Genomic DNA, 23,534 nt, shown 5'->3' on the forward strand with positions numbered 1-23,534 from the left:
GTTATGTGATGGTCAGCTACAGAATATAAAAAATATATATGATCCATGAAAAGAAGATATTAAATATAACTAAAGAACAAGAGGAGTATTAAAACTGGCCAGATCTGAAATGAACTAAATAGCACTTCTAAAAATGGAAAACATAATATTTTAAATAGAAAGGTTTAATAACAGATAAGATACAGCTGGGAAAAAAAGTACTGAACTGGATGGTGGATTTCTTTTTTAAGTACATAATGCAATTCAAAGAAACATGAGATGGAAAATGTAAAACACTGAATACAGTACGACTCAGTTCTAGAAGAAGAGGACAGGAATAAGTAATTCAAAGACTAATGACTTTCCAGAATTAATGAGATACTAATATTCAATTCTGGGAATACCAAACAAGGTTAAGTGATAAGAATACATTGTGAATATATTACAGCAAACTACAGAACACCTAAGATAATGAGAATACCTTAAAAACATCCTAAGAGAAAAAACTGTCTAAAAATAAAAATGAGATCAACAGCTGGCTTCTCCACAAAAACAATAAAACCAGAAGAAAGTATAATATCTTCATGTGTCAAGAGAAAATAACTACCAATCTAGCATTCTATAGCCAGCCAAACTATCTTCAAAGAATGAGAGCAAAATAAAGACATTTTCAAACAGTGATTACTACAGATCCTTAAAAAGAGAATTTCCATGAATTTAATTCAGAAGGACTAGAGGTCCAAGAAGTAATGTTGAATAGAGAATGATTAAGAGAAGGCTAAGTCTAATATTTAAAAATATAACACTAGGAGCACCTGGGTGGCTCAGTCAGTTAAGTGGCTGACTCTGGCTCAGGTCACAATCTCACCACTTGTGGGTTCAAGCCCCACTTCAGGTTCTGTGCTGACAGCTCAGAGCCTGGAGCCTGCTTCAGATTCTGTGTCTCCCTCTCTCTCTGCCCTCCCCAACTCACACCATGTCTCTCTCTGTTTTTCAAAAATAAAATGTTAAAAAAAAATTTTAAGAAAATAAAAATATAACAATAATGTCTACTTTTTTTGTACTAATTTGGTTTCCTAGATACTCTGATACAGTAGAGTGGGCACTGTAGGCACTGAAATGGACTATTCTAGGAAATGAAATTATGTAAACTTCACTATAAATAAACAATTCTTCAGGAGGAAGCAGATGTAAAAGACCTGGGTTCCAGTGACAGTTTAGCTTTCAGTTGCTATATAACTTTAGGAAAATCACTTAATATCTCTGAAAATTCATATAGCTTGTAAATAAAGAAAGTATTAAAAACTAGATAGGGTTATTGGGAATGCTAAACAAGATAAACAACAAATAAGACTTAAAAAGCATTTTATTTACTTATAAAATAATGAGTATTATTGTTGTTAAAAATGCAACTAGAAAACTTTTTAAAAGTCTCAATGATTTTAATATTTTAAAATTATACATAAATATATATATATATATATATATATATATATATATATATATATAGTGTGTGTATGTGTGCATAGATAATCTCCTTTACATTATTCCAAGAAAAAAAGGTTATGTTAAATAGAACTAGTATTTTTATACAATGGATAAGGAGACCCTGACTCCTTGAATAAAACTAGAAAAGGTTAGCAGATGATAAACATATTTTTAGCATGAAAAAAAATTAATCAATTTTTCCAAATCCAAGGTTATTAGCTTCTTTGTAATTAGTAAGAGAACATGAGAACTGTCAAAATGGAATGGGTTGTCCTCACAAATTTAAGGTAAACAGTGATATCAGGAACCATTTCCTGGTATCACATTTAATCATAAACAGTATGAAATTTAAATATGTCACATCTATGAACTTTTCCTTATCAAAATACAGGTTAATTACAGAATATTCTCCAGTTTACCACACCCTACCTTGAGTCTGCGTCTATCACCCTCATTCAAATTAGTACCATTCTCAGTGCTCTATTCCAAATCTATAATCCATAACTCGCCAAATCTTGAAAAACTGTATTTTCATGAAATAATATTTAGTCCAAAACATGTGCTAAGCAAGTGGAATACAAAGAAATAACAAAGAAATAGCACCGAAATAGGTGAACCCAAATCCTCTCAACCCCAGGATTTTGGTACTGCTTTTCTCATGGATTATATTTCTCCATTTTTTGAATTAATCATTTAAAATAAGCATAATTTCCAGGGCTCTTGGGTGGCTCGGTTGATTGAGCGTCTGACTCTTGACTTCAGGTTGGGTCATGGTCCCAGGGTTGTGAGATTAACCCCACGTCGGCTCTGCGCTAAGTGTGGAGCCTGCTTGAGATTCTCTCTCTCTCTTCGACTGAGCCTCTCCCCTCCTTGCATGCATTCTCTTTCTCTCTCAAAAAATAAAATAAGATAATGAAATTAAATAAAGCGAAATAAAATAAAATATAATTTTCAAGATAGATAAAACAGATAGTTATGTGGTTGATAATACAGTAACACTTAAAAATTTATCCAGTAATGAGCTATGAAGCACTCATATCTCAGCACTGCTAAAGAAAAATCCCTCTGAACACAAGTTATAATGAAAACAGCTAAGACAGAAAATAAAATGATATACATAGTAATGTCAATAGTTGAATTGCTGATGAAGGCAAAAGAAATTAGCTTATTGATTTGAAATGTCTATTAAGGCCAAATCTCAGTAGCACCAAAGCTGAAAAAACAAGATAAGGGATAGGAAAGGGTGAAACCATGTTTTAAGTCCAGAGTTTTTCTTTCCTTTTTGTTTTTAGCCCTATGTATTCCTGTGGCTTCTGTGGGAAGTTCAATCACACATATAAAGAAATCTTTGTTATATTTTATACAGAATTTCAAGGTGTTTTAAAATGGTTTCTTGGGTTATGTATTCCACCAGACTGCCAAAACAGCAGATAGAAAAGAGATGTAGAGATGTCAGAGCTTGTCTGCACTGGTTCCCCCTTCTGAATTCAACACTCTAACATAGCCCTCCTGAGCTTACAAAAGAGAGTGACCAGATAAAGGAAGACCAGTTCTTTATTAAAGGAGAAAACAGAAAAAGATGACAAGTTATAAAGACCGTGTGATGATCAGCAGATAAAATAGCACAGGTACCAGTGGAGATGAAAACTATGAGAAGCAAGACCCATAACTATTGTAAGAAATAAGAACCTGTGAATAAAGATAACTTCAACGGAGATAACGAAAAGCCAACTAGAATGGCATTTAACTCGGCAGTAACAACCACAGGCACCCTGGCTAGTACCAATTAGCCCTATGGGCATCTCTTAGGATAAAAGAATTTAAAAGATAAGAACATCCTAGCCTTTATAAATACAGTAAAACCTTGGATTGCAAGTAACTTGTTCTGTGAATGTTCCACAAGACAAGCAACCATTTCTAATAATTTTTAACAAACGATGTCTTGTAATACAAGTAATAAGTGATGCCAAACGGCATATGATCACAACTGAGCCAAAAGTTCTTCTCTCTGTCTTGCTGCAGACTCTGGGTGATCATCTCCCAAGCTCAGATGCTTGGTCTCAGGCCATGATGTTTGGCAGAAATCAATGATTTTTCAGAACGTTGGAAGATGCCCACAACTAGCACTAGTGTATTTTTTGTCACTTCAAAGCACTGACGGACAGTCCTTCACTTTTCCATACAAGAATAAGTTTAAGAATGCTCTGCTTCACTCTAGGTCAGGCTGCCTACAGACATAGACCCTTTCCTCTGTTGCCTTATTGCCAGTTACATTAAATACAGTGTATGACAAGTTTATTAATACTGTACTGTAGTCACCATCCAAGGGAGCATATACAATGGCCATGCAGAAAAAGGTTGAAAAGACAGGCAGTAAGAAGGAGATGATTACAGTGGAAGTGAAGATGGAAGTCATCGAGAAGTATAAATGAGGTATGTGAATGGCTGAAATTGCAAGATTTTATAAGTCTACATCTGCATCTCATCTGCAGAGCAGGAGGAAAAAAAGGTGGAGCAATCCCACACTTCAAATGAGATTAGGGACATGTGTGAAACGTGGGAAACAATGCAAAATTTTGTAGGAAAGCACCACCCAAATAAGGCTGTAGCAATGAGAGTGATGAATCTATTTCACAACAGTGCAATTCACATTTCTGCGAAATCCTCAAAAGGAAGCAAAAGCAAGTGTCACTGGATAAGTTCCCTGTTAAAGTTGCATGAAACTAAAGTTGCATGGCTTATTTCACTGAGCCAACAGATAGAAGTGATTCCACTAGTGACAGTGAAAGTCGTCCTACCCAATAACCCTCCTGTCTTGTCTCCCTCACACCAGCCATAAAAGTTTTCAAAGGTAAATGCAGGTTAATTTGGTTATTTTTCTTTATATTTTGTATTTTCTTTATTATTTTGTAACATGTTACAGAACTAATCATTTTCATATGAATATTTCTGGGTTGTGGAACAAATCATCTGAGTTTCCATTATTTCTTATAGGAAAATTTGCTTTGATATACAAGTGCTTTGGATTACAAGCACATTTCCAGAACAAATTATCCTCACAAGCCAAGGTTTTACTGCACATGATTTCAGAGGAAGCTGGGAAGAAACTGTTCTTTTGTATCCTGCATTAGCTAGACTATAGCTAGAATACAGTGTTCAACTGTAGGTAATAAACTTTTACAGGAACGTTGACAGATTGAAATTTACCCAGAGAAGAGGGTCCCAAATGACAAAAGACAGAAAAACATCATGTGAAGAATAGCTGAAGGTTATAAGAAAGTTCAGATTGAGGAGGGGGGTGGCATAAGAGAAATGTGTCTTCAAATAATTCAGAAATAATGTTCCTCCTATTCAAAGGCAGACTTTTCCTATTTAACGTAAGGTAATTCCAGCCTCTGTCTTTACCTGTCCTTTCTTCTGTTATCCTCCTTACAGCTAATCCTCTACTTTGCTCTTATCTATCACGCCCTGCCACTTCTTGAATTTCATGAAGTATCTTCACCCTTTCTCTTGCATCTTCAATTTCAGTCTCTTCTTTGGATCCTTGCACTCTACATAAAAATACACACTCTTCCACAACCTGGCAATAAAACAGCTAACCAAAGAAATTTCCTGTGAACTGCTATAACTTTGAGTTCCTCTCCCATATCTCACTGTTCTTTACTCCATACCTTTATAGAGTCATCTTCCCTTCTGTAGGCACAATTTCTATTCTGTTACTACTATATTCTCTGGCACATAGTAGGCAATGCCTGGCACAAAGCAGGCACCCCATAAATACATGGTAAATGACTGATTATATGTAACTGTACTATCTTGCACCCCTCTTATAATGCTTCCTTTTTCCAGAAATTCTCTGAGTATTCATTCAACTTCTATGTATATTCTCTTTCTTATAAACCATCTTGGGCTAGGACCAATTAAGTGGCACATCCTAAGAGAGACATCCCCATGCCTTCATTCAAAACCATAGCAACCAGTGTATTTCCTTTATGGCACTAATACAATTGGTAATTTTCATTTATAGTTTTAGTTCCTGTTTTCTCTACTAATCCTTCAACTCCATGAGGACAGGGAACAAATCGTCTTATTTATGTAGCATAGTGCCTAGTAGCCTGGCCTGAGATTGCTGGTGGGAATATGGTATCCCAATAGGGAAGATGGATTTTCAGTTAAAGGCAAGGAAAAGAAGCTGCTTGAGTGGTGAGTCAGATAGGTCAGGGAAGGCTTCCCTGGTAAGGTAACATTTGACCAGACACCTGAAGAAAGCACAGGTAGAAGTCATGTGGGTTAGTAAAGCAAAGGCCTTGAGGCAGAAGCTTATCTGGTATGTTCCAGCAAGAGCAACAATACCACTAGGGCTAAGCTAAGTGAAAAAATGGCAAAGGATAGTTAGAGGTGGCTTCAAAAAGGCAGTGGAACTAAGTTGTATAAGACACCTGTCAGCCACTGTGAGGAATTTGGCTTCTGCTCCGAGTGAGATGGAAAGCCACTGGAAGTTTTTTGAGCAGTAAAGTGATATAATCTGGTTTAGTTTAATGTCTGCTTTGTTAAAAACAGATTGAAAAGAATCTGTTACGGGCTGAATGTTTGTGTCCACCCCTTACCCCCAAATTCATATGTTGAACCTTTAACCCACAGTGCAACTGTATTTGAAAACAGGGCATTTCTGGAAGTAATTAACATTAAATGAGGTCATAAGGGTAGGAACCTTTCTCACGGGATTTGTGTCCTTATAAGAGTTGGACACACCAGAGCTCTCTCTCGCTCGCTCTCTTTCTGCACAAAAGGCCATTTGAGGACACAACAAGAAGGCAGTCATCTACAAGCCAGGAAGAGAGCTCTCACCAGAAACAGAATTGGCCAGAATTTTAGACTTTCCAGCCTCCAGAACTGAGAAAATAAATATGTGTTGTTTAAGTTGCCCTGTTTTGGGATTTTGTTATGGTTGCCTGAGCAGACTAATATGGAGGCAAAGAAAAAAGCAGGGAAACCAGGCAGGAGGCAGGAGATGTACAAGACAAGCTATAGTGGTGATAGTAGAGGGCATGAAAAGTAGTGAAATTCTAGATATATTTTGAGCACAAAGCCAATAGGATGTTTTGAGGAACTGCGTGTAAAATATGAAAGAAATTCTGTCTGGGGGCCAAACAACTAGCAGGATGGTAATGCCATTTGCTGAAATGGGAAAGACTGGAAGATGGGCAAATCTGGGGAAAAGGAATTATGGAAGCTAGATGCTCAGTTTTGGAAATGTTGCTTGGATGCCCACTAGTCATCCAATAGATATGTTTAGCAGGCAATTATGTACCTAATTTAGAACTCAGGGTAAGGTGCAAGATGAATAAATTTGGTTACTGTCAGACAAAGATGTCAGTCGAAGTCAAGGGATTGGATGAGGTCAACTAGAAAGTAAGTACAGACAGAGAAGAAAAGAGGTCTAAGTACTAAGCCCTGGGACACTCTGATACTTAGAGATCAGGAAGATGAGAGCAGTTAACCATGGAATAGGGATGGAGTAGATTACACTCTTCGCTCCTTGTTTCATATGCCCTTTGTCATATGACTGCAGCACCATCCACTTACATGGCTGAAGTATATTTCCCCACCCCTTGATTTGGCACTTAGCTTTGTGACTTGCTTTAGCCAATGTATGGCATCTACATGATACAAGTAGATACTAAAATGTGCCTTGTTGGTTGAGCTTACTTAGGCCATGTCCTGGCTAGTCCCAGGAAAAAGGGAATATATACATAGACCAGAGCAAGCTAACTTACAGCCTGAAGCAGAGTTTCCCCAGATTACCTGCAAACCTGTGAATGAGAAAAAAAAGGCCATTGCTTACTATTATATACTACTGAGATTTCTGTGTTTATTGAACAGAATATTGTGGCAATGTCAATAGCTAACTATTACAGGGGTTTACAGAGTTACAGGGTAAAGATCTACTGGGAAGAAATTAAACAAAGCCTGGCTGAAGACAGAGAGGTGTGACTTTACAAAAGAGGACAGAAAACAGAAAGGTTTAATCCTTTACCAACTCCTCTGGATAACAGGTGTGTGAGGCCTGACAGATTTATCTAGCTGCAAGGCTAAATGAAAGGCATTCAAGGTCTTAGGCTCTACTTAAAGTAAGACCAAGAAGGAGCAGAGAAGCAAGAGAGAATGGTGACTCAGATGTCAAAAGAAAAAAGCCTTTCAAAGAGGAGGGAGATCTGTCAATGCCAATGATAAATCAAGTAAAATGATGACAAAGAATTGGCTGTTGGATCTAACAATATGGCAGTCATTAGTCACCTTCACCAAAGGGAAAAACATTTAAAGAGTGAGAGAGATGGAGTAGTAGCTTCAAGAGAGAATGGGGGAAAGAAATTTGATATAATGAGTAAAATCAACTCTTTCTAAATATGTTATGAAGGGGATCAGAAAAAGGGAACAAGAACTAGAGGGAAATGTGGGTTCAAGAAAGAGTTGTTGTTTTTTTTTAAGATGGGAAATGTAACATCTTTGTGTCCCTATAAAGATGATGCAATTGAGAGGGGGGGAAATGCATAGTATTTTAAGGGGAGGATCCAGTGCACAAGTAGAGGACTCAGCCTTAGGGATAAACCTAAAAAGTTCATTTAAAGCACCAGGAAGGAAGGCAGATACACATCCACTGGCAAATGTGGTGGTTCAAATATGTAATAGCTTCTATTTTCTCAGTTAAGTAAAAGCAAAGTCAAGATCACAGAGAAATAACAGGGAGGAAAGAGTTAAAGTTTGGGGAAGAAAGGAAAAATTTTCAATAATTATCTAGGAAAGAAGGAGAGTGAATGGATTATTAAAATGTAATCTATCCATTTAGGCACACATTTCTCCTGCCACTATAAGCACTTAGAGAACAAAAATGGTACCTTACTCAGCTTTATATCTTAACAGCTACTAGTACGGGAACTTGTACTGTTATTAATTTTCTATAATTTTACTTCCATTTCATTTAATATTAAAATAAAATCCAGTTGACTTAGTATTTTGCTAGTCCTTAACTTTTTAAATTTTAATAAGAGAAGCTTACAAGAAATACAGTTAAAGAACTAGCATAAAAAGAGTCCATAGTCTTTGGAGTTACTACCCACTTACTCAAATCAGGTTTGAAATCCATAAAAATGATTACTAATTTCAAGAGACTCTTGCCAGTTAAAACTCATTTTCTTAATATCTTAATATGACAGATTCTCTTTATTAAGAAATCCTTTAGGATTAAAGGGTTTATACATAAATATAATTTGAAATTCACCTAAGCTGGAATTAAATTGTTTTTCTCACTAGTTCAAATATGTGTTATAATTCAAAACTGCTCAGAGATAAATGAAGCAGAAACCAAAACTTCTACAGAAAATACTAACACAAATTATGCATCTTAAAACATTTGTAATTACAAGGAAAAGACAAGATCTTCCAGAGCCATCTCTAAATTTTAAAGAATTATTCATAATGACTTGAATGTAATTAAAGTCTAATAGTGTATTGCTGTAATTTACCAAATGGGATTATTTTTAATACTGGTAACTTCCAACTTGTTAGCTAGAGCAATTTAATGAATATTAAAGTCATTCAAACAGTTCAAGGTTACTGTCTGGTATTCTTCACTCTCAGACAGTGAGATATCAAAAAATACCAACTTCAAATTTGGTATTAAAACATTTTGCAGTGAATCTTATGGGCAAACTTGGTGATAATTCATTTGAATCACATAATAAAATTAAACACTGACCCAAAAAAAGGCAATAAAACAAACAGAAAACATATTTTCTATGAACAAAGCAATAATAACAAAAAAACATCAACTAAGGCTAACTAAATGCTGAAAGATTCAATTCATCGAAATGTATTTTAGAATATGCTGTCAGCTCTACTTCTAGAAAACCTTCAAGATGAAATCATAGAGTGAGCATCAGGTATCAGCCTTGATGCTTCTGATTAAGTTCATAGTGGTCTAAACATACTGTGCCCCTTTCACCTGATATGTGTAGTAACAAACCCAAATGCTATATGAGCAAAGTAGAAAATCTAAAGGAACGAATCTGGCAATGATGGTAGAGAAAGGTTGGGACCTTAGAAGGTATACAGCCCATCTAAAAGCATTCAAATTCAATATCTTAAAACACTCTTTTGACCACATAAAATGCACATCTGCAAGCTGTTATATCTAAATTCAAAATCCTAAAGACCTTCAAGGTCCTCTTCAAATATCACTCTATCAGTGTCTCTTCAAGTCCTCCATATTACAATCCATAGTTTTTCACTGCTATGTCCTTAGCACTTTGCCCTACTATTTATTTTAATATGTCATGTATAGGAGTTATTCTTGCAAGTTTTTGTGTCCTCCACTAAGTTTTGGGCAGAGATCTTACTTATCTTTAATTCTCCAAAAGCACAAAATACAGTAAGTAGTATTTTGCATAAGAAAAGATGTACCATATACATATAAAATTGAATCCAGACTCTTTCTCTTCTGGCCATGTCATCTAGTACAAAATATGAAAACATTTTGGCCATGGACATGAAGTGTGTTACTGATCTCAGTCATCGTAAAGTCCTTGGTTATAAAGTACTAGGGGCGCCTGGGTGGCTCGGTTGGTTGAGCGTCCGACTTCGGCTCAGGTCATGATCTCACGGTCCGTGAGTTCGAGCCCCACGTCGGGCTCTGTGCTGACAGCTCAGAGCCTGGAGCCTGTTTCCGATTCTGTGTCTCCCTCTCTCTCTGCCCCTCCCCTGTTCATGCTCTGTCTCTCTCTGTCTCAAAAATAAAAATAAACGTTAAAAAAAAAATTTAATAAAGTACTCTGAGCCACCAAATTTAAAAGTATTCCAGAAGTGTTATCAAAGCAGTAATTCTAGATTAAAGAAATTCAACATAAAGAAAATAAATATCTAGCTTATCATTAAACATACTTCTAGAGAAAGTATGTTTACATACTTCTAGAGAAAGTATGTTTACAATAGTAAATATGTATCTCATTTCAATACCCTTTTGAGGGGAAAGTTGTTGCTTTTTTTAATATGAAGGCTACAAAAATTCTTGTGCTGATTTTCAAGACTGCTAAAGTAGAATAAATTAAAAAATTAAGAAAACATTTTATAAGGGCACCTGAGTGGCTCAGTCAGTTAAGTATCTGACTTTGGCTCAGGTCATGATCTCACAGTTCATGAGATCGAGTCCTGCATTGGGCTCTCTAATGTCAGCATGGAGGCTGCTTCAGATCCCCTGGCCCCCTCTCTCTCTGCCCCTACCCCCATTCTCAAAAATAAACATCTTTTAAAAAAGGTTTTATAAATATCTAAATAACTAAATAATACAGGTAAACCTCTCATTAAAAGTCTGTTTTAGGGTGCCAGCCTTAAATGTAGGATTGGAAGGCCTATGATTTTTAAAACTTCAATGAAAAATCCCCCAGAGACACAAGATTCAACCTCTAAACAATTCCTAGGAAAAGTAACCCCACAGTTGTGAACACTAATTCCACTTGGAATGTTACAAAACTGGCTGCATTTGTTCCCTCTGGGTATTCACACCCCTTTTACAATTCACACCCCCTTGTAATTGAGAGGTACAATCTCTTTTCCCAACCCTTGAATCTCAGCTGCCTTTGTGAACTGTTGGCCAATCAAACACTGCAGAAAAGACAGTAAGTATGCTTGCTCCCAGTCTAGACCTCAAGAGACCTTGTATACTCCTGTTCCCTCCCTCCTTCCTTCTCTCATATGTACACATGCATGCACATAGAACCATATTACTGTTATGTTCCCTGTCATGAACAAGCTCAAGGCAGCCTGCTGGATCATGAAAGACACAAGGCAGCCTCACTATTACCCCAGGCAACATCCTATAACAGAGCTACTCAAATGACCTATAATTGACCCCAGACACATGAGAGAACCCAGCCAAAACAGAGCTACCTATCAAGGCTCAGACTAAATCACCAACCACAGAATTATGAGCTAAATGAGTAGTTATTATGTTAAGCCATTAAGTTTCAAGAGACTTTGTTATACAGCAATAGCATACTAATACACAGGGGAAGAAGACACAATCTGACAGGAACCAAAAGGGTCTCTGGAAGATAAAAATGCTGCCACTGGCTTGGGAGACAAAAAAAAAAAAAAAAAAAAAAAAAACCAGTAGTAAAATGAAAAAATGGCTAAAGAAAAAAGAAGCTAACCTTGGAATTGGAGTTAACTTGAAACAGATAATAAAAGTAGGTTGCCCTTAAAAAAAAAAAAGTAGGTTGCTCTTTCCTTGTGGAGAAATAAAACCTATCCAAATGTTACCCACGCTTCAAAGCTCAAATCACAACTCTCCAATAAAATTCTTTCTGATTGCCCTAGGCAGAGTGATCACTCCTTCATTAATCATGTATAGACAGCACACTACTGAGGCCTGGAATTTAATCAGTAAATATAAATTCATATTCTAGGTTTATCAGCTATACATCCTTAGGCAAGCTTCTTAAGTCTTTGAATCTGACTCCTCATCTCTTAACTGTTACTTAATAGTTCTCAATCCCACAGGGGGGCTGTGAAAAAAGGGATTCTAAATGTGTCAACATATTAAACACAACATACATACTCAAAAATGTTAAATTGAATTTTGAGTGATTCATTCATTCATTCACTCAACTTTGACTGTATTCCTAGTGTGTGTCGGGCTATGTGCTAGACACTGGGGAAAAAAGGAAACAATTACTAATGATACCACATACAACTGCCTTCTAGTAATAATTTTTCACTCCTATAGCCCTAAAATTAGAATGAGGTTAGAAATTACTCCTTATATCTCTTCATATTTCCAAACAGTATGTGGCACAGTGTACTGAATGTAGTAGTTACAAAAATATTTCTGGACAATTTAATTTTTAAAAATGATAAGATTTGTACATACAACTTTTAACATCTGCATCTCAAAGCAAAGCAAGAGCATCATTACTTTCAATGCAAAGCTAAAAGGAGACTCACTTGACAGCTCACATCCATCCCTGCTTCCAAAAGCACCTGAACAACTGCTTTGTGACCATTCCGAGCAGCAAGGTGTAGTGGCGTGTGCTTTCTAGTGTTGCAGCTCATTAAGTTAGGGTGTGCACTGATGATCATTTTGACCACCCTAAGTCGTCCATAGAGTGCTGCCAGGTCCAAAGGTGTTTCTAGCTTACTGTTCCTGATGGTAGGATCGGTGAGCTCTTCTAGGAGAACAGCAACTACTTCTGAGTGTCCATATTGAGCTGCACAGTGTAGCGCAGTTTCATTTTCATTGTTCTGTTAAGACAAAGATGTAAGATTAGGATTTTCAGAAATTCAGTTATCAAAATCTAAACAGTAATTTAAAACCAAAGATACTTTGAAAATGTAAATTTATGACTTATCTATTTTAATAAGTATGCCTAATAGAATATCTGATAAAAAGGATCTATCATTTATTGCATTAAAAAATCACAATTTTGGGGCGCCTGGGTGGCTCAGTCAGTTAAGCGTCCGACTTCGGCTCAGGTCACGATCTAGTGGTCTGTGAGTTCGAGCCCCACGTAGGGCTCTGGGCTGATGGCTCAGAGCCTGGAGCCTGCTTCCGATTCTGTGTCTCCCTCTCTCTCTGCCCCTCCCCTGTTCATGCTCTGTCTCTCTCTGTCTCAAAAATAAATAAAATGTTAAAAAAAAATTTTTTTTAAAAATCACAATTTTAATCATTTTAAGAGGAAAAGTCAAATTTTTCCCTATATTATATATTTCAATTTTCAAGAGCGATAAATGATTTAGCCATGTTAGTCAGTGGCCCTGCTGGGCCCAGATGGTCAGTGTTATCTGTACTATGCATCATACTTCCATGACATTTGTTAATGAGAGAGAGTAATAAGAATTATAACATACTTTTAACAGACTGGCTTTCCAAAAGGCACTTGAAATGGTAAATTCTTGATAACGAAAGAGTTACGGAATGATTTCCCAAATTAAGTTTCATTTCATTTTCCATGTAAGTACAAATTATTGCTCCTTTAGCAAAGAGAATGAAGACATACTGGCCCTCAGATTAAACAGCATCATTCTGAAATGTAATTATGGATTGAGAGACAGACTGAGACCCATTGCCAGACAATCTACAAGAAGTATCATAGTATTACATATACACCTAATAAGGTTCCAATGGAAAATCAAGAAGATTTTCCTAGAAGTTTAGCAAGATAAAAAGTGTACCTGGATAGATCTAGAGCATATAATGCTAAGTGAAATAAGACAAAGAAAGACAAACACCATGTGATTTTACTCATATGTGGAATTTAAGAAACAAATGAACAAAGGAGAAAAAAAAAGAAGCAAACCAAAAAACAGACTCTTAACTATAGAGAACAAACAGATGGTTACGAGAGGGGAGCGGGGTAGAGGGATGGGTGAAATAGGTGAAGGGGATTAAGAGTACACTTATCTTGGGGTGCCTGGGTGGCTCAGTGGGTTAAGTGTCCAACCTTTGGTTTTGGCTCAGGTCATGATTTCAAGGCTTCGTGGGTTCAAGCCCAGCATTGGGTTCTGTGCTGGCAGTGCAGAGCCTGCTTAGGATTCTCTCTCTCCCTCTCTCTCTGCCCTTCCCCCATTCATGCTGTCTCTGCCTCTCTCAAAAATAAACTTAAAAAAACTATTTAAAAAAAAAAGTACACTTATCTAGATGAGCACTGAGTAATAAATTGAGTTACTGAATCACTATAATGTACACCTGAAACAAATATAACACAGTATATTAACTATGCTGGAATTAAAATTTACTAAACGACTCATAAGGTAGATGGATGTTTTAGTACATTTAGGCAAATGGTGTAGATAGATGGTATATGACTATGTCAGGAGGTAGAAGCGTTAGTCAGGAAAAATGTAAACAAGAAATTTTAATAGCAAAAATGCAATGATCCTGAATGAAGGTTTGAGAAAGGGGCTGCCATCATCAGAGTCATCATCATAACTAACACTATGTACCAGGCACAGTTGCATTCCATAGATGTTTACTCATTTACAAGTTACATTTACGTTTACCTCACTGTGAGATAGATACGAATATTATCATTATTGCCATTTTATATATGAGGAACTGAGGCACTGAGTAGTTAAATAACTTGCCCTCAAATATACAGCCTTTTAGTGTTGGGGCCAGGATCTGAACATAGGTAACCTAGACCCAAAGTCAGTGCTCTTAAAACCATCTTCCACAATAACAACTATTACTACTGTCATTTGCTGAATGCGTATATACATTGGTTCATTTCTCCTACACCACACTGCCTGCCAAGTATTGTTATATTGTCAAAGAAGAAAGGAAATTAGTGATCTGAAAGCAGAATTTCTATAGATTTTGCTGAAAAGAACCCTGAGTTGTAATAGGAAATAAATACTTAGATATATGCTCTGACCATATGAATAAAAGAGTAAGTAGGGTTCAAACCGGAACAAATCTTAATGTCCCTAAAAGTAACTCAGACTTGCTCTGGCCGATGAATGCAGATAAGCTGAGAATAAAGAGTTGAAAGCAGAGGAAGGATTTGAAAACTTAAAGACAGAGTAGCAAAAAAATTTTTAAATGAGCACTACAAAAGGCTTCTTACTACTTACCTTCCAAATAAAAGTATCAGAAGAGGGCATTTGAAGACCAAAGAATAAGGCCCAGAAAAAAACCTACTCCCTGGAGGCAGTCACCAAAAAGTTAAGATCTGATGGATGGGGAATCCAGCTGGAGGCATTATTTCTTCCATCATTTTGGAGGCAGTCATTCCCGTTCTTAGTTTGAATGTATTGCTACAGTCTACTTCCTCATAGAGACTGACCAGATACAGGTCTACATTCCCTGTTTATCTGGCTAAGTTGTAGAAGCCTGATAAGAAAATCAATTTTACTACTCTACACCATAAAAATATGATCTAGAAATATGCCTTCTGACCAAATAAAATTTGCGCTTGGTTGGAAAGAAATTCAATTTTCAAAACAGCACCTCTTTGAGAAAAAGAAATGGCAATTATGAAATAATCATTCCTCAAAGACCTCTCTACTTTTGCAGAGGCCTTAGCATAGGATATTATAAGTGCAAAATTGAAACTTTGTCTATTAACACCAATTATCATTGTTCAGAAGTCAAAAAAAATTATTTCAACCATGCCAGACTTACTCAGAAGAAAATACTCATAGAATTCATCCATGATCAATACATACTTGTATTGTCACATGAGAAAGACCACAACTGTGTTATCTTTATAAGAGGCATGATTGTATACTTGTATCCATACTAACAAGTGATCTAAAAGAATCTAATTTCAAATAAACAGACTCTGAAGAAGAACTGATTGATAACTGCTAGTAGATCTACAACGAACATTCTTGAACAGTTAATCCCTACTTCTTCTTCTTCTTCTTTTTTTTTTTTTTTTTTAACCAAATGGGTGTTCTCCAAAACTATAGGACACTTCTAGACAATGGGTGGTAGGAAAAAAACAGCTAACAAAAGCTATTTTCCAAAACATCTTGCTTTGGAAAGTAAAACCAATGGAAACTAACACTAGTTAGGTTTGAATTTTGGTAAATGGCAAGAGAATATACTTATGAGCTAGGCTCTTCGTGTTTTTGCCCTAATGTTAAAGGAAAAAAGGAGGAAAGAGGTAAAAGGGGGGGAAGAGATGAATATACAGAGAGATATAAATTGTAAACATGCATGACATCAGAAAAAAGGAAATAATAAATCAGCTGACAAAAGATGGGAAGGATGTATCAATTATCAAAATGATAATCGGGGCAAGGTCTACTTTGTTTTCAAAATTATGTTGCCCTAAACTGACCACTAATTTTAAGAGCAGTATAAAATGGTGACCTAGGTTGAAGTGCTAATAACCCACACTTACAAGCAATAGTAAACCACTCAATCTCTCTGAACCTATCTTATCTGTAAAATTAGAATATTATCCTCTCTATAAACCTTAGGAAAATGCTTTGTAAACTTTAAATATCAATATATAAGACAGAGTTATTTTTAAAGAAAGGTGTATTAGAAACCAAAGACTACTTTCAGAAATCAGAATGAAGCCCTGACAATTACACATAATTTACTATAATAATACGGAGTATTATTGGTTAAGAGCTTGAGCTTTGCATCGGAAAAACCTGCCTTCAAATATTAACTGCATTTCTTGGGGTGCTTAGGTGGCTCTGTCGGTCAAGCTCCGACTTCAGTTCAAGTCATGATCTCACAGCTCTTGAGTCTGAGCCCGCATTGGGCTCTATGCTGACAGCTCAGAGCCTAGAGCCTCTTCAGATTCTGTGTCCCCATCTCTCTCTGTCCCTCCCCTGCTCATGCTCGCTCTCTCTCTCTCTCACCCCCTTTCCCCCCCCCCATTCTCTCTCTCTCTAAAATAAATAAACATTTAAAAAATTATCAAAAAAAAAAAAAAACAACTAATGACAACTGCATTTCTTAGTAGATGTGATATCATGGGCAAGTTATTTAATCTCTCCAAGGTAGCTTCCCACATATAAAATAAGAACAATATTTAATCCCTACTTCATCAGGCTACAGTAGAGCTTAGTAAGATAACATAGAGAAGTACTTTGCACATCACCTGGCATATAGTAAATACTCCATAAGCAACGGATTTACAATGACAATACCAATGTGCTATTGTGGAGGGCTCTGGAATTAGAGTCCAAGTCTGACTGTTAGTAATTCAGTAATGTGTGCCCTTAGATGAGTTATGTAACTTTACTGAGCCTGATTTCTCACCTATAAAATGGGAGTAATAATATCACTTCAGAGGTTGTGAGAATTAACTAAATAACATATTATAGGTGAAAGTGCTTAGCATAACCTGGCTATCTTATGTCTCAGTATATGTTAATTACCATTTTTATTCTTTCCCTCTATTGCTTAAATACATAAAGGTTTATAAGTAACTAGTATATTTCTGTCCTATTCAGAGGGGGAAAATAAATAAACCTAAAATGAAAAGTTGCTATGAAAATAGAATTCCCACATCAGAAACTTTTAGGAGAAATGACACTGAATGATAGAAATAGACCAGTGCTAAAGGAGTACCATATAAAAAACAAACAAATATTAAAACAAGGTATTAAAAATCACAAGAAATTTTCAATTTGTTTCCCTTAGAAAACACAAGACAAAACAACTTTCAAATATAAATTAATTCTAAGTGTATTTTTTATTTTCATGTCATTTAAAAAATATTTTGCTTGTAAAAACTAGCATCCTCTTTTTTAACCTTGGATGGTTTTTGCATCTTATTATTTCAGGTTCACTTTGGGGCATTCAGACAGTTTTAAGAATAACCACCAGATGGCTCATCCCACAAATGATCTTTTCACTTTTGATTTTCTGACAAACATAACAGCATTCCCAAAAATTTCCCTTCAGCATGATATGCTGATAAAGATAGACATATCTCTCATTTTTTAAATATTGAATTTATGAGTATATTTGCATAAAAATATTCTGCATTCTATAACCTATAAGCATAGAAATTTTGTGATGAATATTAGTAATACACTTTTCCAATTAATAAAACATCTTCCCTACCTACAGGAACTTTCTACAAGTGCATTTTTCTGGGGGAAAAATGTATTTTTCTTCCCTTTGGTGTTTATAGTTAGAGCTATGGTTACTTTTCATTCTTTAGTCTGAATTTCAGTCAAAGGCTTGCAAAGTCTGTATGCATTTGAACAGTATGCTAATTGCACTTTATTAGATGTGCTTGCCCTAGAGTAACCTACTTGCATTGATGTTGGACAACTGCCAACCTGCAGCTTAATGCCATGGTTGTAATTCAATTGTTGGACTGCATGCTGGTTTTCAAATATAGTTTTACAAAATGGGAACAGTAGGGGGCATGCAGAGCTCAAGATGTTTGTTATCATACTGTATTAGGGGACCATATTTTACTTTCTGGAATCTGTGGGTCTTATTTATTTAGAATAGAGAGACCGGCATTCCTTTCTTAATATGTCAGTTATGTGTAATATGGATATTATGCACTTGCAAATATTTTTACTTTCTCTGTCATTATATTGCTGCTGGGTTTTATTCAACTCACTCTGAGCATACACAAAGGAAATTTTTAACTTAAAAATATTTACAGTTGTGGGGCCCCTGGGTGGCTCAGTTGGTTAAGTGTCCGACTTCAGCTCAGGTCATGATCTCACACAGTCCGTGAGTTCGAGCCCCGCATCAGGCTCTGTGCTGACAGCTCAGAGCCTGGAGCCTGCTTCAGATTCTGTGTCTCCCTCTCTCTCTGCCCCTCCCCTGCTCATGCTCTGTCTCTATCTCAAAAATAAATTAAAACATTAAAAATTTTTTTTAATATTTACGGTTATGACTACCAACTGTATATACTGTATTTTGCATTTTGATTCACAAAATTCTATTTACTGTGAAAGTGCTACATACACGGGAAGCATTTGCAATGAATCCATCATCAATGTTTTAGCATTTAAAATTTTATTAAGAAAATCTCTAATTCGGAGTGCTTAGGTGGCTCAGCCGGTTAAGTACTGACTCTGGATTTCAGCTCTGGTCATGATCTCACGGTCACAAGATGGAGCCCCCTGTTGGACTCTATGCTGGGTGTGGAGCCTACCTAAGATTCTCTCTCTCCCTCTCCCTCTGCCCACCCCCCTGATGGTGCACACACACTCTCTCTCTCTCTCTCAAAAAAGAAAAGAAAAAGAAAAAGAAAAAGAAAAGCTCTAATTCATATTACAAATGTGAATTCTGTTCTATCTTATTCAAAAACTACAAAATGAATGCTTATATAAGGCAATCAAAAATATGACAATTATTTCCTTTATGTGGGATTCTCTTATTAACAAATATCTTTATAAATGCCCAACTTAGTGCCAATGTAACTAATACAAGTGCAAAGGAACTTTACAATTTCTCCTTTAGGAAATTTAGCAGTGAAAAGATCTTTGGCAGAGTAAAGACAAAAATTATCAATTCTTCATTGTTACCTTACTTTGCAAAACTAAAAAAACAATAGCATGAACAAACATTTGACAAGTGCACCTGTTCATTGACTCTAGAATGTGATGGTCCGTGATGAATAAGAATCTTCACAATTTCTACATCTCCTTTCCAGGCAGCCAGGTGAATGGGAAAATAGCCTTTGTTGTCTGCTACATTTGTTGATGCCTCATACTGAAGTAGTTTGAGAACTATGTCCCTAGAAGAAAAAAAAAAACAGAAAAGAAAATATGCTAACCACACAGATTTCATTAAACAGGTAACGATGAAAGTATACCAGTTGCTGGTTGGCAATTGAGAGTAAGAGACATAAAATTGGGTTTAAGTGTTAGCCTATTCAACATTTGGCAATTTTACTTACCTGGAAAACCACCAACACCACATACACAAACAGAGCGCTAACTAACCAATGAACGTCCTTAATAGAATTCATTTAGGAAACATTTATCTAATTTCATAACTGAATGAAACAAGTAAAACACTTTTTTAAAAATACCTCTTCCGGGGCACCTGGGTGGCTTAGTTGGTTAAGCATCCAACTCTTGGTTTCGGCTCAGGTCATGATCTCATGGTTCGTGGGTTCAGGCCCCGCGTCGGGCTCTGTGCTGAGCACTCAGAGTCTGGAGCCTGCTTCCGATTCTGTGTCTCCCTCTCTCTGCCCCTCCCCTGCTCACTCTCTATCTCTCTCTCTCTCTCAAAAAAAAATAAATAAATAAAAGTAATAATAAAAAAATAAAGTAAAAATAAAAACACCTCTTCCTATTTTTTTTAAAAGGGTTTTTTCCCAAATAGCCCATACCTGAGAGTTAGTATGAAGGAAAAGCTGAGGATAAGCAAACTCCTTATTTACAAAAAAAAAAAATCATGCTACCAACAGACTTTTAGAGAATTTATACATCATTCCTGCAAAGAGTGGAAATAATAAATTGAAAATGCATGTAAAAGACAAAGCAGACAGCAGGAAAGGGGGGGAAAGTTTAATAATTTTTCAGCCATTGATACAACATATTATGAATATGTGTTATTCATACTTCTGCACTCCTTCATCTCTCCCTTCCAAGCTTAAAAAAATGATTTCAAAAGGTGCCTGGGGGGCTCAGTTGGTTAAACAACCAACTCTTGATTTTGGCTCAGGTCATGATCTCACAGTTCATGGAATTGAGCCCTGCACTGAACTTGTACCGACAGCACAGAGCCTACTTGGTACTCTCTCTCCCTCTCTCTGCCCCTCCCACACACGTATATACATGCATTCTCTCACAAAATCAATCGATAAATTTTTTTTCTTTAAAAATGGTTTCAAGAAGGAAATTCATTCATGAGACAAGTTCCACTACTGATTCAATATCAATTCATACTCAACATACCCTACCTATAGTATTTTGTACCCAATCCCCAACAAATTTTCAAAGCAAAAATTCTGAACTGTAATATCCAACTTCAGGAACAATTAACAATTTTTGGTACACATTATATTGAATTTTGTATCAAACAATCAAAAACAGTAACTCTAAACAAAAAAATGCACTTTTACCTGGAAGCATTTATGAAGCAATTAAATTGAAGCAAATAAATCTATTAAATTCACTTAATGAAATCCTAGACAGATATACAAACACATGCATATATACATATGCAATTACAATAAATTCTAAAGTTGTTTCTCATATATAACAAATCACTGGTAGTAAGAACAAATGTAACACAAAGAGCTAAATTTAAGTATTTCATGAAGCCAGACTTTAAATGTAAGTAACAAATGAGAAAAATTGGAGGAAGTCTGAATAGTTTAGAACTATAATAGCTACCCCCCACAAACATACAAAATAGACATGATACAACACAAACATTACAGTGAAAAGTAAAATATAATGCCCAGAATGTGATCTAAACTTGTGAAGGGGAGCAGAATATACCACCCCAAAATATGTCTCTTTGGCATAAGGATGATTTTAGGCTGATTACTTTCAAGAAAGAGTAGATGTTGGAAAAGCTCTGAAAATGGACTAAAAGTTACCCTTTTGTAATAGACATTTAAATTTATAACAGAAATCCCCATTTGTAAGGAAGTCTCTCTCCCTTTTTTTTTGTACCAGAAAATGAAAAAGGACTCTATATCTCTAGAATTATCAAGGAGGAAGGTAGCAACTTCTATCTGTACAACAACCCCATACCTTGTTTACTGTGCTTTTCCTCCTAACCTCCCATAACTGGTTCTCTTTGACAAACATCTTTTCATCTTTAGCAGGCAATGGTATTTAAGGTGGTGGCAAGGGCCATTTCAGGGGATTAATTCAGTTTAATTCCGTTTTTCTGGGTTATCTCCCATGTATACAAGAGGTATACATGTAACTAAACTTCTTGTTTTTCTCCTGCTAATCTATCTTGTTATTATGGGGAGAGGGAAAAGTTCCTCAACCAAGAATCTTGAATGGTAAAGGGAAAACTATTCTTCATTCCCCACACATGAAACACTAGATTTAACAGATAAATGCATGAAATCATGATGAAAAAGAACCAAAAAAATGTTGTACAAATATTAAGTTCCAAGGAGTCCTAGATTTTCTAATGATAAGATTTCAGTGAAAATAAGAATAAATCTCATTTTAATATTCTTTTTAAGAACCAGTATTATAAAATCTGAATTTAGAAATTTTGGATTTGAGTCCCAGCTACACAAAACTGCCTAATGATGTGACCCTAGAGAAATTATTTAGGCTCAGTTTTCTTTTTCTTTTCTGTAGGGGATATAATAATAATAATAATGCCTACTGGTCAATATTGGTAGGAGCTTTAATTGAGATCACAGAAAAGAAGCCACTCCAATAAACAGTAAAGCACTATACGAAAATATTAGTTCTTGCCCCAAGTAAAAATAAAATCCTTTCAAAATAGAAATGCTTCCAGCAAATCACCTTTGTAAAAATGAAATCTGAAAATCCAAATGACACTTGAAGCTTGTCCAGTTCATATATTTCTCCTCACCTCTCTGCCATGCAAGAGTTACTATATAGGGTCTTCCATTCTGAGATAAATAGCTACAATGGGGTAAAAAGGATTCAAGACCTATGAATAACAAAAGCAGCTAAAAATCAGAATATCTGGTTTAAGGTACCAACTCTACTATTTACTAATTTGGTTATCTTGAGCAAATCAAATAACCTCTGTCAGTCTTTAAGGTATTATTAAAATAGAATTTAAAGACTACGTCTTCCTGACAATCTGAATGGGTTGTGGTGTGAATCAAATGAAAACCAGGTATGACTGTAAATTTGTATGCAATCACACATATTCTCAAGGCAAGCTACAGCAACGTTTACCAATCCCAGCAATTTTTTTAATGAAAGATTTCAGTATTTAAATAAAAGGTAAAATGATACCAAAAGAAGATACAGTTAAATATATGGAACTAAAAAGTGGAATTTACACTACCACAAAATAGCCTTCTCCAAATTCATTTATCAGAGAAAGATACTTATGTGAAGAATTTTAACTTTATTCCTCAATGCCTAACCAAATAAAAAAAAATATTCTGAAACTTCTAAAAGCATTTCCTTTCAAAGGGTAAAGAAGATCGTTTAAGGGGTTCATCAATCCTATTTTCTCTTACTCCACAAAATCCATTCAGAGTTTCATTTGTTCCTTGGCTCAAGTCCTGTTGACATTTTCTAATAATGTATGTAATATACATTTATTCTTTATTTATCAGGAAGATTGATGAGATGGTGAAAATTTTAACTTACTGACATTTGTATTATGTGATATTACCAGTACCTAATATCTAAATCTGAAAAAACTAATCTGTATGCCTATGAAATTGCCTTTGGTGAACACTAAGAGCCTAACTAAACACTATTATATTTAAGTTTTTAAAAAACTTATTCATTTTATTAAATTTGTTTATTTGTAAATTTAAATGTGTGTTTAAATTTTTATTTAAGTTGTACCTTTCACCTTATTCAAAGATATCAGCTAATGAACTGGCATGGCTCAGGTTTCTAATGTGAAAACATATTTGTGAAATATAAAGCTATAT

General features: G+C 35.6%; 1 protein-coding gene across 9 annotated transcripts in view; it reads right to left on the reverse strand.

Annotated features, from left to right (window-relative positions):
- Positions 1 to 23,534, reverse strand: part of ANKS1B (ankyrin repeat and sterile alpha motif domain containing 1B) — a 1,079,782-nt gene that overhangs the window by 888,236 nt on the left and 168,012 nt on the right. For all 9 annotated transcript variants that reach the window (XM_042947477.1, XM_042947476.1, XM_042947473.1 and 6 more), the window contains exons 3-4: positions 19,541 to 19,697; positions 12,466 to 12,762 (exon numbers count right to left, since the gene is read on the reverse strand). In XM_042947477.1, the coding sequence (XP_042803411.1) occupies positions 12,466 to 12,762; positions 19,541 to 19,697 (454 nt within the window). The remainder of the gene's footprint in view (positions 1 to 12,465; positions 12,763 to 19,540; positions 19,698 to 23,534) is intronic.

This window comes from Panthera leo, chromosome B4 (assembly GCF_018350215.1).
Source record: "Panthera leo isolate Ple1 chromosome B4, P.leo_Ple1_pat1.1, whole genome shotgun sequence".
Lineage (NCBI taxonomy): Eukaryota > Metazoa > Chordata > Mammalia > Carnivora > Felidae > Panthera > Panthera leo.